This window comes from Clupea harengus, unplaced genomic scaffold (genome assembly GCF_900700415.2).
Source record: "Clupea harengus unplaced genomic scaffold, Ch_v2.0.2, whole genome shotgun sequence".
Classification (NCBI taxonomy): Eukaryota; Metazoa; Chordata; class Actinopteri; order Clupeiformes; family Clupeidae; genus Clupea; species Clupea harengus.
The window spans coordinates 81,524-100,203 of NW_024879589.1; the positions used below are offsets into that span (position 1 = coordinate 81,524).

The window sequence follows — 18,680 nt, forward strand, 5'->3', positions numbered from 1 at the left end:
GATGAGACCAAAATAAAGCTTTTTGGCAACAAACATCAAAGGTGGGTTTGGCGTAGACAGAAAGATAGCCATACAGAAAAGACCCCCATACCCAATGTGAAGTATGGTGGCGGATCTTTGATGTTGTGGGGCTGTTTTGCTTCCAAAGGCCCTCGACATCTTGTTAGGAGACATGGTATCATGAACTCCATCAAATACCAGCAGATATTAAATGAAAACCTAACAGCCCCCTCTAGGAAGCTTAAAATGGGCCGTGGTTGGACCTTCCAGCAGGACAATGATCCGAAGCACACCTCAAAATCAACACAAAAATTGTTCACCGACCACGGAATAAAGGTTTTGTCATGGCCATCACAGTCCCCCGACCTAAACCCCATAGAAAATCTGTCGGAAGAGCTGAAGCCGAGTATACAAGCGTTGACCTAAGAATCTGAAGGATCTGGAGAGATACTGTATGTAGGAATGGTCTCAGATCCCGTGCCATGTGTTCACCAACCTCATCACACATTATAGGAGAAGACTCAGAGCTATTATCTTGGCAAAGGGAGGCTGCACAAAACATTAAATTAAGGGGTGCCAATAATTGTGGCACACATGTTTTGGGGAAAAATATTTATTTAATGTCAACAGTTTTTTTTTCTTTCAATAGTTTTACTTCAATGAAAAGGCAAGATTTTTGTGAATATTTTGAGTGAAAGACCAAGAAGATAAACAGCAAAGACATATTTTTTTATAGCCTGTTTTGCTCATATTCACTAGGGGTGCCAATAATTGTGGAGGGCACTGTACATATGTAAGTTCACATTGGCTAGGTTTCTAGAGTGAAACCACATGTCTGTAGGTGCCATTATCTCCCTCTCATCACTCATCAAAAATCTGTGTGCATTTTAGGTAAAGTTCTGGGCAACCTACAGCTGAACCAAAGTTTATGAGAACCAAGCCCTCAGTGCCATATTCCTCCACAACAACTACAACTACATCCTCAAGTCCCTGGAGAAGTAAACAAATATCTTCATGCTCTTTGACAGCATATGTAGCTAAGGGATAATGTATAGTCCGCCGAACAGTATTTGCAAATAAATCCATTCAGGATGAAAAAAGACCCTTCCGCTCCGCTTCGGATACTGACTGGCAGACTATACATTATCCCTTACATATCAGGCCTCTAAACATTGAGATTAAATTAAATTAAATTAAATTAAATTAAATTAAATTCAATGAAACTTTTTGCAACATTCTGCCATATAATACAGTTTTTCTCGATTGCTAACACACATTTTTTGAAAGCATGCCTCGTTTCCTCAAAACTCTAAACACAAATCCCAAAACCACTCACACAAAATGCAAAACCCTTTATATATCCTGCAAAAGGCAACTTTGCTTTCAAAACAGTGTTATGTCACCTCAAAAGGGTACTTTGTTTTCTAATGACAAACACAGCCCATTATATGAGTAGACATTCTAAGCATCGATTGAACACTGATGTGCTCAATGGAAAACACTACTATGAAATGGTAAAACACCAGTATGAAGGCCTTATCAGGAACATTATGTTACTATACGCTTACTCCTGTAGTAAAATATAACTGTATAATGTTTTTACGCAAATATAAAACAACACACAAATATACAGTAACAACTAAAATATTTCTTTATTTTTTCCAAAAGTGCTGTAGCCTATACATCACAGCAAACACAAATGAATGTGTAAATGATTTGCACAGAACAAACAATAGGATATAGGCCAGTACAGTCAACAAAAAAAAGAAAGAAAAATGTAAAATAAAAAAGGACAAAAAACTACTGCATCCTGTTCTAGCTCAAGACAATATTGACAATGTGCTATCAGAAATAGACATACACAGTGTTGTGAATGTTGTTGCATTTTGTGTGAGTGGTTTAGGGATTTGTGTTTAGAGTTTTGAGAAAACGAGGCATGCTTCATGTGTGTAAGCAATCGAGAAAAACTGTAACATTGGATTGGATTGCAATACAGTACAGTAATGTGTCAGTGCTGATAGGACGCAATCAGTTGTGGAAATGTATGTGACTTACTTGCACATAGTCATAGCATAACTGTTTGACTGTCGGAGTTTCTGACAAAAGGCACCCTGTACACCTGCTTTATTCTCAAGGTGTTCCGCCTTAGAACACAGTCCACTGTGGCTAGGCTCACTGTATTGATGTTTAGGAATTAGTCTTGGTCATCAATGGTTGCACTTTGTATTTGTTTACGTAATTTTACAGATACAGTACAATGGAAAATACAAGAATACTATGCTCCTGATAAGGCATTCAAACTAGTGTTTTACTGTCATAGTAGTGTTTCTTACCTATTCCCTCTTCTGAATGTCCAGAGAATGGATGCAACTGAGAAGCGGCTTATATTTGGTTGAACCCTCTGGCCAGCCTCCTGCATGGTCAAACCATGGTTGACCACAGGGTTGACCACAGTGGCCCGAATCTCATCAGAGAAGTTTTGCCAATTGAATAGCAGTGTGTTCTGTCTGAACACAAGGAGGTTTTGGCATTGATGAAGTGTGCAAAGTAGAGAGGATGGTGTTTAGTGTTTTGAAGAAAGTATGGTTAACAATTGAAATTTGTGTCTAAAGCAGATAATTGTGTGTTGTGTTTTGAAGAAAGTGCGGTTAACAATTGAAATTTGTGTCTAAAGCAGATAATTGTGCTTATAGTTTAGCAGAATTGGTTTAGGGAGTTGGCACATGAGTTACAGGTTGTTGTCATTGTGCCACAAGTTCCAGTTTTTGAATGTAATCAATCGAGAAAAACTGTAATATAAAATACTCCAGTTGGTAATGGTTACCACAAGTAGTTTGAGATTCTGAATATCTCTTTCTTGTACTGTTAATGTGTGTAGATTTTATTTCAACTTTAATCCTGATTTGTACATCGCTTCAGACAAAAAGCAACTGAATACACAAAAAATGTAACCTTTTGTGTAATCCTCTAATCTCCAACAGGTCAGAATTAATCCAGTTGGTGGCCGTCACTAATACAGTTTTTCTCGATTGATTACATTCAAAAACTGGAACTTATGGCACAATGACCACAACCTGTAACTCATGTGCCAACTCCCTAAACCAATTCTGCTAAACTATAAGCACAATTATGTGCTTTAGACACAGATTTCAATTGTTAACCGCACTTTCTTCAACTCACAACACACAATTATCTGCTTTAGACACAAATTTCAATTGTTAACCACACTTTCTTCAAAACACTAAACAACATCCTCTCTACTTTGCACACTTCATCAATGCCAAAACCTCCTTGTGTTCAGACAGAACACACTGCTATTCAATTGGCAAAACTTCCATTTCCAAGGCTGTTGTGCAATTTGAAATCAAAGCTTTAGCAATATGATGGCCACAGGTTAGCTCCTGGTTTGAAGAACAATTGATGGCAACATTGAAGTGAGAGGTGATCAGAAAGGCAGAGGAGTGAGAGTAAGAGGAGGAGGAGGAGGAGGAGGAAGAGGATGAAGAGAAAGAGCAAGAAGGAGAGCCATTATCTCTGATGAGATTCGGGCCACTGTGGTCAACCCTGTGGTCAACCATGGTTTGACCATGCAGGAGGCTGGCCAGAGGGTTCAACCAAATATAAGCCGCTTCTCAGTTGCATCCATTCTCTGGACATTCAGAAGAGGGAATAGGTAAGAAACACTACTATGACAGTAAAACACTAGTTTGAATGCCTTATCAGGAGCATAGTATTCTTGTATTTTCCATTGTACTGTATCTGTAAAATTACGTAAACAAATACAAAGTGCAACCATTGATGACCAAGACTAATTCCTAAACATCAATACAGTGAGCCTAGCCACAGTGGACTGTGTTCTAAGGCGGAACACCTTGAGAATAAAGCAGGTGTACAGGGTGCCTTTTGTCAGAAACTCCGACAGTCAAACAGTTATGCTATGACTATGTGCAAGTAAGTCACATACATTTCCACAACTGATTGCGTCCTATCAGCACTGACACATTACTGTACTGTATTGCAATCCAATCCAATGTTACAGTTTTTCTCGATTGCTTACACACATGAAGCATGCCTCGTTTTCTCAAAACTCTAAACACAAATCCCTAAACCACTCACACAAAATGCAACAACATTCACAACACTGTGTATGTCTATTTCTGATAGCACATTGTCAATATTGTCTTGAGCTAGAACAGGATGCAGTAGTTTTTTGTCCTTTTTTATTTTACATTTTTCTTTCTTTTTTTTGTTGACTGTACTGGCCTATATCCTATTGTTTGTTCTGTGCAAATCATTTACGGTACACATTCATTTGTGTTTGCTGTGATGTATAGGCTACAGCACTTTTGGAAAAAATAAAGAAATATTTTAGTTGTTACTGTATATTTGTGTGTTGTTTTATATTTGCGTAAAAACATTATACAGTTATATTTTACTACAGGAGTAAGCGTATAGTAACATAATGTTCCTGATAAGGCCTTCATACTGGTGTTTTACCATTTCATAGTAGTGTTTTCCATTGAGCACATCAGTGTTCAATCGATGCTTAGAATGTCTACTCATATAATGGGCTGTGTTTGTCATTAGAAAACAAAGTACCCTTTTGAGGTGACATAACACTGTTTTGAAAGCAAAGTTGCCTTTTGCAGGATGTATAAAGGGTTTTGCATTTTGTGTGAGTGGTTTTGGGATTTGTGTTTAGAGTTTTGAGGAAACGAGGCATGCTTTCAAAAAATGTGTGTTAGCAATCGAGAAAAACTGTAATAAGGTGGAGAGTTCTTACAGAGAGCTGATACAGCAACAAATCCAGGTGTACCAACACAGGTAGAAATAATCAACTCATCCTCTCTTTGATGTCTATTGTTTTCATTGATGCTGTCATTAACTGTGTTGTTATGCTTATGATAGGTGGAGTGACATTTGTGTTAGATTAGATATGGTCATTCTGTTAGATTTTGTATCTAAAATTCTTGAATTCAGAAATGTTTGAAACATTATGAAGTTATTGCTTGTGATGGACAATTGGATGTAGAGAGAGGTTCCTTACTGTACTGAAGAACACTGTTGTGTGAGTGTTTATCAACTTGAGCCCAACATTTCTTTTTTTTTCATCTGGTACAAAGTCACAGAGCACATAACTGATCGGAATATGCCTACTTTCCAACCTGGTACAAAGGTAAGCATTTTGTATTGTACCTAGATATGAAACAAACATTTTGTGTCCTCTGAAAAACACGAATTTGTGATTTTTCTCTTTTCTTTTGCCCTTCCATTATTTTATTCACCAGTTGAAAGATAAAGAACGCCAGGTGATCAAAGACAAATTCAAGGCAAGTTATTTATGTCCACATGTATTTACTAATGTGTATATGTTTTTAGCAGACCCACTGCTGTCAGATTGCCACAATCATCAGCATAACCACTAAGAGTAATTTCTTGAAAACTATTGCAATAATTACTAAATAACACAACAAGCCTCTTTCAAGGGTTTCAATGATGGCCTGGGGAGGAGCTGTGTAAGATCCAGAAGGGCTGGGCCATCCCCGACAAAGAGCAGCGGGACTTCATTCGCCAGGCTCAGAAGAGGGTGGTGTCCGAGGCCTACAGGGCCTTCCTGCATAGGTGAGTGGGAACATCTCCATCTAGAACACCAGTGGAGGCAAAAGGCAAAAATGTACTTTCTTAGTGAGTAGTTTACTTTAATGGGTAGGTAATTAGTAAGTGGTTAACTTCATCAGAAACAGACAGATATCAGATGCAATAATGAAAACACAGAGGCCATTTTAAATACATATCTGCACATGGTCTGTGGTAAGTGGCCCAGTTTTTTATGGTTTAATATTAAAACCATATCCATCAGATGAGTGATTGTATGTACTTCCAGATGACTGACATTTCAACTTTAAGCCCAAAGAGTGAGGAGTTTTAGGGTAAAGGGTTGATGTAATTATTTTAACCTTTTTTTTCCCAAACAGATATGCAAACATCTCCTTCACGAAAAATCCAGAGAAGTACAGGGCAGAGAATGTGGAGGATATGATCGAGAGGCTTTTCGACACCTCAGCTTGAGTTGCTGTCGGTCACCATTGGCAAACACCCTTCGCTCCTTGCACATTGCTATGCTCATGTCAACCTCCTGCTTTTATTGTATCTTCTGGGAATCTTTTTTTTGTTTGTATAAAGACACTATTTATGTAAATTCCACATCTGTCCTTGGGATTAATACACTTTAAATTAAATAAAATAAATCATGTTACTTCGGTGTTCTATTACTGTACAGATGTTGGATATGTAAAATACAAAGATACAGCAGACATCACTGTAGCAAAACTTATTATGCCAAAATGCAGTAATACTTTACTGTGACATGGTCCAAGTTCAGATGACTAGTCCTCGATTATTAGTATATCTGCAGAAAAGGAGCATCCAAATCAAATAGTCTGTCTATTAACAGTGCAGGAAAGTAACCTAACATGCAATCTAGATTATATAATCAGATTAGAAAAGTGAAGTACTTTGAATTAGTAGCCTATCAACGCAACACGTCAAGTGTTCAGATTCAGAAGGCTGCCGCTATCAGCAGCATCCAGCTGTGCACGGCGACACCTGTTTTTTGGTGTGAGAATCAATCCCTGATCTCAGCATCGTCATCTCATGGGATAGTTTCATATGAACTACAGAAGAATGGTGATTTCTTCGTTAGTGTGGTAATTTGTCTGAATGAGGAGTGACATGACGGGCCATGATGAGTAAAATCCCCGTTCATAAATTACATAGGGTTTTTAAAAATCTAATCCTTGTCCAACTGATCTCTTAGCCTCATGGACGCAGCTGTAACAGCGAGTGATACTTAACCATCCTAACTTTACAGAACAGGGACGTGCGGGCCTATGAGGCAGGTCATCTTGAAAAGTAAAATAAAAAAAAATTAAAAATTATAAAATAAAATAAATATTGATATTTCTCTACTAATCTGTGGTATAGGTGTAATTTGCATGATTCCAATCATTTCGAGCATTTTTATAATCAAAATCACTGAATTTGCGCATGTTCTATTCAAATAGACGGGAGAAAACAAGGGACGTGCGGTCAGGTTAGGCACCATGTATTGTCTATGGGAGCTAGTGAGGCAGTGCCTCACCTGGGATTGCACAATCGCTCCAAACTGGGTTTTGCGCATGCGTGCGCATGCGTAGAACCTTTGAGCTGAGCTCAAAACGCATTGAAAAATCATGTCGGTGAGGCACACAGTACCTCTGCCTCAATGAAGGGGACGTGCGAGAGCGCACCTGTCGGGGTTATGCTGGGGAACTTCGCTCTTCTTCTACACTTCTGTGGAATGGAAGATTTTATTGCTAAGCTGAAGCAGTTCTCAAAACTGGACTTTCAGTCCAAACGTGAAATGATTAATAACAGTCCAGGCAAAATAGCGTTTTACGACAGACTAATTGTAAAAGAATTTTTTTCAGCACAGATCATTTCTATGAGGTGTCCAGAACAACATACTAAAAGTCCTAAGAAATCCTAGTTGAGGAAATATGTTTAATTCTCATCAATCTGAGATGTGTGCTAATAATGCATTGCAAAAATACACCTCAAAAATGTAATTTTTTTCCTTTACTCCTATCAAAATGAAACTTTACACAATGAAAGTACCCATGGAAAGTAAAACAATTTGTATTACAAGTTTCTTTTGAAATTAATTTGTATATGCAAATGAGCTATACACTAATCGAATATGCCCAAAATACATCCAAATAGGCTTATTTTTTCCCTTTACTCCTACCACAATAAAACTTTACATAGTAAAAGTATACATGAAAAGTAACTTTTTTTGTATTACAAGTTTCTTTTGAAATTAATTTGAATATGCACATGAGCTCCACACTTATTGAATATGTCCATAGGCAGAAACACCTTCATATGTATGACAAATACATCGGCCCAATCTTCATCCAATCATCCTACTGCCAATGGGAGATGGCAATGCTGCTTTTAGACTGGCCTCTAACCTGAAAACTGCCTGGCTTGGTAGTACCTGCCAGGGGTATGGTGTTTCTGCCTATGCAATTAGGACATATTCAATAAGTGTGATGCTCATGTGCATATTTAAATTCATTTAAAAAGAAACTTGTAATACAAAAAAAGTTACTTTTCATGTATACTTTTACTATGTAAAGTTTTATTGTGGTAGGAGTAAAGGAAAAAAATAAGCCTATTTGGATGTATTTTGGGCATATTCGATTAGTGTATAGCTCATTTGCATATTAAAATTCATTTTCAAAGAAACTTGTAATACAAAAAATGTTACTTTTCATGGGTACTTTCATTGTGTAAAGTTTCATTTTGATAGGCGTAAAGGAAAAAAATTAAATTTTTGAGGTGTATTTTTGCCATGCATTATTAGCACACATCTCAGATTGATGAGAATTAAACATATTTCCTCAACTAGGATTTCTTAGGACTTTTAGTATGTTGTTCTGGACACCTCATAGAAATGATCTATGCTGAAAAAAATTCTTTTACAATTAATTCTATTATTGGCTCCAAAAAGGGTTAATTTGCCTGGCCTATAATGGGAGACCCATGCCGGAGCTAAAAGGTATGCTTCAAGCGACGGGACAGAAGATAACTCGATCGACTTCTCACATTCAAAGCCAAATTCCTTTGAACATGTTTGGAACCTCAAGAATAAACTTGGTTTTGAACTTACAGCGCTTTATTTCTCTTGGGATTGTTTTATGTCTATGTGAAGCCATTTAACATCACACAAGTGGTTGTGATCACTTTGAACCCAAGACTGCTTTTTATTGGTGAGCTAATTTTGGAAATTAAACTTAGATTGTAGGTAAATTGTGTTTCCTGGTTGCAATGGTTATCCTGTTGCTACGTTAGCTAATTAGCTAGCTAAGGACACTTAATAACCTTACGAGTTAATCGTATAAGTTCAATTTGCATGAAATGATAGCTGGTTATGTAGCTGATGTTATAGTCTCCTCGATTTAACTATTAAAATTATAATGGGAAAAGGTAGAAACCCTCAGGGTGCTTGTGCAACTTCGTAAGAAAGAGTTCATATTCACGAGTTCATATTCATGAGTGCATAATATTTACACATGAGTTCATCACAAGCTAGCAGCTGCCTACTGTATGCACCTTACCTATGTGTGTGTAACAGGCATGAGAATCCCTCACCTTTCGGCGAAATTCGCCGTTTTGAAACCAAAATAGGTGACCTACGTGAATAATTTTGAGCATTTTTTTGGGGGGGGGGGGGGGGGGGGGGGGGGGTGTAGGTATTCATATTCAGTGAACTGCGAACAGGTGCGCGTGCCAGAAGGGAGCGCGAGATTCAGTGAATTGCGAACAGGTGCGCGTGCTAGAAGGGAGTGCGAGTGCATGGAAATATTAACGCGAAGTTGCCTTGCATCACCAGTGCAGACCACCATCAGAATCTTAAAGCACGCCTGCTGAAGAAGAGAAAGGGGCGAGGCTGAGACATGGCAAAACAGCGAAAGCGGGCCATGAAGACACTGGTGGTTCAGGCAAAGAAGAACAAATTATCTGGTTCTGAGAGTATTACGAACTGCAGGGGCGTTTCTAGGATTCAAAGAAAGGAGGGGCTTAGCCCCAAGGGGAGTGGCATGTTTGTGCGCTGCAATTTTTCTTTTTTAAGGCCCATTTGGGGTCGCGGATATCCATTGTTTCAGACAGTTCATAGATTGGTTTAATCAGAAAGAGTGTGATTTTGCTCTGTAGTTTTGCTTGCATTCAGTATATGATAACACAAGAGACAGAATGACAGGGTCATAGTGAAATTTGACAACACAAATATACCAGCTGTGGTGAAATGACCTGTTCTGAGCACCAAAGCTGTCCTGTGGGTAGCTCTTCAGCTTAACCTGTCTGGGCCCTGTGTCTTTTTCACCTAAATCATTAGTTGCTGCAGCTGCTTGGTCTGTCTCTTCCTCTCTCTGACTCTCTGCCTCAGCCTCTCCTTCTGCATGACCATTTAAGATAAGTTCAAACATTGAAACATTAACTGATCGATATCCAGAAGCCAATTGTATGACTTGGCATAAAAATATCATGTAATAAACCCTTGGAGTAGCCTAGGCCTGACAACAAATGCCTATACATTTCTACCACAGTAGAAGAAAATAAAAAAAACTCCACTCATTCCCTTCTAGACCTGTAGACCACTAACCTCCATCACACCGGCTCCTTCAGCCCTGTCAATCTCCTGCTTCTCTCTCTCATCTGACTGGGCGGAGCTTCCACCTCTCCTTAAGAATGTTCTTATATCCATCTGGTCAATGAATTGGATGATATACCTAGGGTGACCAGATTTGTGAAAAAGAGGACACTTCGTCGCGGGGGGGGGGGGGGGGGGGGTGGCGGAGGGCAAAGTGCAAATGTAAAACAAATATTGTTTGTGGCATTTAGTCCAGCGCTTCTTTAATGTGTCCTGTCCATATATTGAAGCAATAATGATAACAAATAAAAAATTCTAAATAATAAATACTTTATATAGCCACATATTAAAATAAGAAAATGAAGACACTTTTCAGTCCTCCTCATATATTAAAGCAAAAATAATAACAAATACAAAATTCGAAATAATAAATACTAAATTCTTTATATGGCCACATATTAAAATAAGAAAATTAAGACACTTTTCAGTCCTCCTCATGTGGTTGGGCATATTTCTCTGAAGACTGAATCAAATAGGTATGAAAGTCCTTGCAGGTCATGTGTTTGAAATTGTACTGGGTGCACCGTGCACAGAATCCCCTTCAGCACTTGAGATTTTTTGAGCTGTCACCGAATCTGGGAAAATCTTTCTTAGCAAACCAGATGTGCAGTCCATTGATCTGTAGCTGTTGTGATGCTTTACTGTATGAAAAGCAAGGGAACCCTCTGCAGCCGTAACAGAAGTGTCTGTTTTACTCACAAAAAAGTCTGTCACTTTACTCTATGAGCTCTCTCCTCTTGCTGCAGTTTTGTGTTTTGCAGAGTGCACGTGAGCTTCCAAATCGCTGCCACCTTTATTTGCCACCGACACGTAAAAGTGCCTGCTCTGCATGTCATGCACTCAGCTTCCGAAGCATCACGGCCGAGGCGAAAACATGGGTATTTTTTTTGGAGTTCGTCCGTGAACTTACATTTACGTTTCGGCATGGCTGCAGATGTCATGTGCTGTAAACAATGCAACTAGTGGAGGCGGCAAGGTGCTCAGTGTTGCCAGATTGGAAATGGTGAAGTATCGTACCAAAGGCTCAAAATGGTCGTATTTGGAGGATAATTATCGTGTATCTGGCAACACTGAGATCGGTCGACCAATGACTGTTCTCTCTACAGTCACAGCTCGCGCAAGAAGGTGGAACGTAAGGGAGATACCATTTCCAAACGTGTAAGGGCGTAATGACTAGTTTGTGAAAGACCCAGAGAAACACAAATATCCGACGAAGCAAAATCCCGGACGTTTTTGGAATCCCTGCCGGACGCATTCTTTAGGTCTCGAAAAGAGGACATGTCCGGGGAAAAGAGGACGTCTAGTCACCCTAGATATACCGGACAATAGCGTTATGACTTATGAGGGACACTATGACATTTAGTTTTCACTAGCATTAACTGATTATAAATAACAACATTCTATAGGGACTGATAATATTGTTTTGAAATACTAGAGAGATATATCAATGCAAAGAATAGAGAGATGTCGATAGTTATTTCTTGTGTTTCGAATTTGCTCGTTCACACTCTTGCTAACTGGTGACAGTTTCTAACAAAGTAGCAAGCTAGCTTAGTTTTCATATAGCCCACTACAATATTCGCTTTCATTTGCCTCATATCAAGTAAACCTAAAGCAGGTAACACTCGTTAACAACTACAGATAGCCACATTCTGTAACTTCTTGTACTTACAATTTCACTCCGTGCATCATTTACTTTGAAATCCTTGTCTATAATACTGGCTGTCGTTGACGAGAGACGGTACTAGTGCCCGGGGTTTATATCGTAAAGTATGATGAAAGGCTATTGGATTATAATTTGAAGGGGGAGTAAACATACAAACCAGAACGCACGCACATAAGTAGCATGTTAGAGTTATAAATAACTTGTCCGTGTCAGAAACAATAGTTTAATTTTTTTTTTTTTTTTTTAAGCCAATAATGCCAAATGATTTGGGGGGGCTGAAGAACATTTTAGGGGGGCTTCAGCCCCCCCAAAATAGGCCTAACGACGCCCCTGACGAACTGTAATGTAAATTGTTATCTTTGCCAATAAAATGTATTAAAATTAGGGCTGTCAAAGTTAACGCGTTAATCTATGAGATTATTGTGGCCGAGATTAATGCGATAAAATATTTTAAGGCAGTTAACGCAACTTTGTTTACTTCCGATGTGCATTGACACATGACACGAAACCGCCGCGTGCCTGCAGTCAGGAATAGGAGAGACCGAGACGGTAGTTGAAGATGGAGAGAGCAGAGGGATTGTTGGGCGGAAACTTTCTGTTTAAGAGTAAAAATGACGGAACAACCGACAAAACTAAAGTTGTATGTAGCATTTGTCAAGCTGAATTTAGCTATCACAGAAGCAGCTCGTCTTTAAGTTATCAACCGACAGTCCCAGGTTAGATGGTCGCCAACCAACACTCCACGACTTCACTAAAATAACTAGACCAGTCCGTGAAAAGGTTACCAACGCTTACGCAGTTTAGGTTGCCGGTGACTGTCGGCCCATCAACATAGTTGAGGACGGTGGGCTGTCTGAGGTGATTCGAATTCCTTCAGGGGACAATTCTTACGATTTACCGTCGCATACATTCCTTGTATGACGGCGAGAGAGCACGAAAAATGCAGCTCCTCGAACAAGCTGCCAGCGTCGCCCTTACTGGTGACAACTGGACGTCAGTCAGAAATGACAATTACCTGGGTGTCACAGCTCATTTTATTGACAATGTATGGAAATTGAGATATTTTGCATTGGAAGTAAAAAAAAAAAAAAAAACATTCGCGACATACAGCGGAGGACTGTGCAGAGGAATTAATCGACGTCTCAAACAGATGGGAGATAAGTGGCAAACTGACCACTTTAGGCACTGATAGTGCCCGTATTATGTTGGCAGCTGCTAGGCTACTTCCATTTTAACATCTACCCTGCGCGGCACACAGTCTGTACCTGGCTGGCACTTTATAGGTATGAGTTATAGGCCTGAGCCTCTTTGAAAACACAGTTCTGCGTGTAGTTTTGTGTTAAAAAAAAATACAATTAAACAACAGTGTCTAAAATACACGCTGTCTGAAAGTGATTACTCGTTAATTTATAAGATTTAGTCTTTAGAAGTCAAACAAACTTTTAATCACGATTCATTTAGATTAATGCATTTCAAAATGTGAGATTAATTAGTTAATTTTTTTGTATCTATTGACAGCCCTAATTAAAATCTGAATTACATAACATTGTATTGGCTGTCAATCATGATGGAAGAGTAGATAAGTTAAGTTACAGCATGTCCACCATCTCTTGTGGGGGCTATGCATTAAGCCATTTGTGGTGCCCTTACCACTGCCTCTTATACTGTATGTTAGGATAGGAGGGCTTTGATGTGCAGACCGTTCAGGAGCTAAGCATCCATGGCCTACTGAGTTTAACCTAACCAAAAACAGAAAACAGAAACAAAACACACAAGCACAGCAAATTATATGATCCAACCCAAAATCAAATGATAAATAAATCAGTGCTGCCAAATCAAATCACCAAACACAATCCTTGGGTGTAAAACCAAACATCAAACTATAATAATAATGGCAGGAAAACTCAGCAAGGCCCTAGCACACTTATCACTCCGGGATAACACAACAAAAATGAATAAACTAAAATTGCTCCGACAGTGTGGTTAGTCAAACAGTACAGTGATTCATATGATCATACGAACGAGACAAGTTTATTGATGGTCGAACTCGCCCACGCACTTACACACCACAAGCATACAATACACAGAACACACCGCAGACACGCCACAACTGCACCATACAGCCTGCCTGGAGCACGTCATATGTTTAGTTCGTCGGGTAGCTCCGTTGGATTAACCAGGCGGTGACAGTCAGGCAGTGAAACCAAGCAGTGGAGCCAAGCAGTGTAGCAACAAGCAGCCCACAAATACAGCAGCGTTGCGTCGTGAGAATGCAGCACAAGATGGTAGCAGACAAACGCAGCAAAGCGTGGGTCGTACAGGAACCTTCATCGCCATTGATCGCATCATCTTCCAGATCGAACGTGAAAGCATAGCGGATGTGTTTGGCATCACCTATGAAATGCGTATGCACCGGCCGCTCATGGTCCAGACAGAGGTAAGAGAGCCCAGGCCAGTCACAAACAACACAGGCAGTAGGACTTACCTGACGCAGAACTGTACCTGAAAGACCTGGCAGCACACCTTCTATGCAATTGGACATTACAGTACTGACAGTAGGATATACCTGCCCCAGATCTGTTACCAAGTCAGCTGCCAGATAGGATGTTAACAAGATGCAGAACACAGAATGTTACATTGATAATGCTTAACATAGCAGTCCCTTGTACCCCCGAATAATAACTTTATACGACATTAAATGTTGGACACACATCTAGGGGTGTTAAGGTGTCTCTACGAGGGATTCCCAACCCATGTCTTTACAGTTTCCTTAAGAAACATCTTCTTACATATACTTTTAAGAGGCTGAATCCATGTTTCTGGAATTGATTATTGTCGTGCACATGGATTTGAGCATGCGTGAGATGATTATGATGAGCATGTGTCAGATTGCAGCTCAAGTAATTTTTATTGGAAAGAACATCAACAGGAAATACTATGCATGTCAAAATAAAAGTTCCCAAATAAGAACAGCTGTAAGGTAAAAGTAACTCATAAACTTGCAATGGAAAAAAGAACGTTCTTTTATACCAATGTTTTTTTATTTATTTAATGAAGCACACAATTTAATCTTGGTCTCATACTGCCGTCAACACTTATGTCCAGACACTGGCAGAACATTTGAAGGCTCTTAAATGTTTAAATTGAAAACTGCGTTGAGGTATAGATAAGAGTGGTCCAGACCAACTGTATGAACACATATCTTAGAAAACGGATACCTTAGCTAAGCAACTCTGGGAAACCCCTCGATAGATTAAGGTGCATCTTACCTTATGAATGACGTAGCATTAAGAAGGCTCTAGGAAACACGTCCCAGGTCATGTATATGCATAGATAATTCCACCTATACTATAGGAATCAATATTACATATATAGTAGTACTGACAGATGAGAAGGTGGATGGATGGGGACTTACACTATTGCTCTGTAACACAACAAAAGACGTGAAGTGAAATACTGAGTTCAAGTGAAAGGGAATCCTGTTGAAAAGGGAGTATTTCACTCTGATCAGCAAGGGTGCATTTCTCAATAACAGTGTCAATGTTTCACAAAGACTTGAAAAGTATACCTTACTAAAGTTGTTTTCTATTCTCTTATACTCCAGTAGCAGGCCATAGGTTGAGTATGAAGTATGAGCGGCATGACTTTTCTCAACGGTTTCTGGCTATTTTGACTATGAGGAACAAAACTAGGGTGCTGTCATTTACTGTAACCCGAGCGAACATCGAGATTTTGCCACGCCCTTTTAGCGTGCGTCCAGCTTCTCAGCTTCTGAAGGTTGTAGACACTTGAATTTGGTCTCAAAATGACCAGCATATGCATTTTATAGATGCACTATGAAGGCTCTAAAACCGTTACTTTTTGAGATATTCAAGAAAAAAATATTTCTTTTTATTTGCGTGGGGCGCAAAAAGTACTCCACTAGCAGGCTCAAGTTGAGTGTGCATTATAAGCGGCACGACTTCTCAACGGTTTCTGGCTAATTTGACCCTGAGGAACAAAATTAGGGTGCTGTCGTTTACTGTTACCCGAGCGAACATTGAGATTTTGCCACGCCCTAAGTCTGCCCAAATACGGACAGCTGCAGGCAAAGATGTAAAAAATTAAGGGCTACATAATTTATGCCTATGGTTTTTCTTTTTATTTAATGAAGTATAAAATGTAATACAACACATATCTTGGTCTGACATCTCAGACAGTGGACATGTCCAGACATAAATACAACATTTGTTAGCTCTACAAGGTTTATTTGATATGAAAAGTGTGTTAAGATTAAGAGTTCGAAAGTATTTCTTAGAGAAGGTATACCATAGCTGAGGACATTCTGGGAAACACGTTGAAATGATGGTGGTACAGCATCATGTCATCAGCTAAACGTGTGGTGCAGATGGAGTGAACAGAAGCACTAGTTCAACTGTTTTGAGAGGGCCCTGAAAAACAAATCTGAAATTTTACATTGTTTTGTTCACAGGACCAGTATGTGTTTCTTAACCAATGTGCTTTGGACGTCATAAAGTCAAGGATGGGCACCAATGTGGACCTGATTTACCAAAACACAGGAGCAATGGACATTTACGAAAACCTTAAGCCTAACTTACCATAATTTAAGACTGTATATGTATGGTGATTCATACATTTAACAGAACTGGATGTCCATTACACAACTTCATTTAATTGTTCAACAACATAGAAATATATTTATTCTTCTAAGGATTTGTAAATATTTATTAGTGAAATGGAAGGATATTTTGATAGAAGAATACATACAGAGGGAGAGATATAGAGAAAGAGAGGACGAAGTAATTGTATTAGGGCAGAATATCTTAAATGTATGTAGACATTCAACATAGACCAGGTATGAATTTTTATTAAGATAAGATTGTAGAGCTTAGAGTTTTTGTGGGCTTTTGCGTTTGGTGGTTTGCATTACTGTATCCTGCCTTACTGTCTATGCACTGATTTTCTAATAACTGCCTAAAATTGTTACTGTGAGATGTATATTTTCCTTTATGCTGATACACTTCATGCTTCTAATGTACTTGCACTTAATGACCACTGGGGGGGGGGGAGGGCATGTTGTACCCTTTGTTTTATGAAACTCTTTCAGACTGTTATGTTGGGACCATTTTTCAATGACATCAGGCTATGTTATCCATTGCTATTTAAATGTCTTCCACTTTAATTCAAAGGGATAAATCTACTGGAGTCTAAAGTCTACATTACACAAGGTGTAAAGTTTTTTACCACCCTCTAGTGCCTGCATGTTAATAATTATACGATAATTTAAGATGTCTGTTAATAATGAATAGCTGTTTCACTGTAGGTACACTCCTGTTTCCTCTCAGAGGTGCAGCGGTAGAAGGTACAATTGTGTCATAAGTTTTATGTCACATGTTTTATATGTTTTTAAGATGTTGCTCCAATCACTCCCAAGCTATGACTCCAATTAATGTACAATACATTTCAATACATTTTATTATTTGTTTTGAAATAAAATCATTAGCAGACACACGACACATCATGAGATGTAAACTTGAAACAGGTTTAAGAAAGCCATGGAAGGATTCAAGAGATTCCTCTTTTAAGTGAAATGGCAGGGGTTTTCACAACATCACTTGTCGCAGAATAAATAGAACCTTCAGGAAGCTATAGAGTCATCTTTGCATAGACTACCACTTCCAGGAATAAGCATGAGAAAAGAATGAGAAATCCTTTAAAGAAATCAATTTTAGTGTTGAAATATCATTATTCAACATAAGTAAGAAGAAGATGTTTGTTCACTTCAAACTAAAAATAGGCATATTCCTTTGATTCCTTTTCATTGTATAGCACACAGTGTTTATTTTTACGCAAATGCAAAAGTGGTTTTTACTTGGTATTTTTTGTATGTAACAGAGATACTGCTGAAGAGTTAACATTTTAGTTTTGTTTTTGGTAAAGAAAATGATGGCTTTATTGTAAAATTCTGTTTTGTATTCTTGTTTGAGCTTCCTATGCACTGCAGACACTTTTACAATATTTTTTACTTTTACATGTACATTTCCTACTTCTATTACTGTATTGACAGGAGAAAAATAAAACTCAGAATTGATATAAGATTTTGTGTTTTGGACAGTCTGTGAGTGTGTGTGTGTGTGTGTTTCTTAGTGTGAGTTGATTAACATAATATGAGTCGACAAATCTAAGAGAGGGAATTGTGATTATTATTATTATTATTAATTTTTTGTTGCATATTGCACCTTTGGGGACCCATTGATTCTAGGCCTATTGCCAGTGACGTTAACACCAATCATCAGCCTTCAAATGTATTTGCGTGATGACACATAAGTGGACACAGTGGATGCAGCCAGGGATGGATTAACAAACAGGCCTACTGGGCCCAGGCCCAGGGGCCCATGAGCTCAGGGGGCCCCTAAGCCAGAGCCTCTGCGTGAAGTCGCTGTTATGTATCTCTTATTTGTGGTTGAAAAAGGCGTATTTTGTTCATTTGCTAATGGCTTTAATTGAGTGTACCTGTGCTGTGTTAGAAAATGTGTATGTGCTATAGACAATGCAGCCAGCGTGGAAGGTTCGAAGGCAAAGCAGACCCTGCTTTCTAAATCTTTCCGAACATATGGACGTCAAAGTGTCGCTAGTTTAATGCGACAGTGATCAAGGATGATTTTTTTTGGACTATTAAAGATCCCTTATGCTATATATTCCCTCAAAATGTTAAACCTGTTAACATGCCCAGGCCCAGGGGCCCGTGGTTTCTTAATC

At 38.8% G+C, this 18,680-nt stretch overlaps 1 protein-coding gene, 1 long non-coding RNA gene and 1 pseudogene across 2 annotated transcripts; all 3 read left to right on the top strand.

Annotated features, from left to right (window-relative positions):
• The first annotated feature begins 828 nt into the window (after positions 1–828).
• On the top strand, positions 829–3,014 carry LOC122129089. The gene is made up of 2 exons (XR_006151741.1): positions 829–998; positions 2,982–3,014. It is a non-coding gene; the product is annotated as an uncharacterized LOC122129089 (long non-coding RNA).
• A 1,748-nt stretch (positions 3,015–4,762) lies between these two features.
• On the top strand, positions 4,763–6,357 carry LOC122129090 (annotated as a pseudogene).
• A 7,515-nt stretch (positions 6,358–13,872) lies between these two features.
• LOC122129091 (receptor-type tyrosine-protein phosphatase eta-like) lies at positions 13,873–18,014 on the top strand. Its single transcript, XM_042704124.1, has 3 exons — positions 13,873–13,903; positions 14,102–14,358; positions 16,393–18,014. Exons 1-3 carry the CDS (start codon positions 13,873–13,875, stop codon positions 16,522–16,524), a joined length of 420 nt encoding a protein of 139 aa, XP_042560058.1. The 3' UTR covers positions 16,525–18,014.
• The last annotated feature ends 666 nt before the right edge of the window (positions 18,015–18,680 follow it).

Excerpts from the sequence above, each read along its gene's own strand:
- LOC122129091 (XM_042704124.1), top strand. The coding sequence starts at position 13,873 with ATGAATAAACTAAAATTGCTCCGACAGTGTG. Across the intron at positions 13,904-14,101 it reads AAAATTGCTCCGACAGTGTG|GCGGTGACAGTCAGGCAGTG; the intron begins GTTAGTCAAACA and ends TGGATTAACCAG. Across the intron at positions 14,359-16,392 it reads CGCTCATGGTCCAGACAGAG|GACCAGTATGTGTTTCTTAA; the intron begins GTAAGAGAGCCC and ends TTTTGTTCACAG.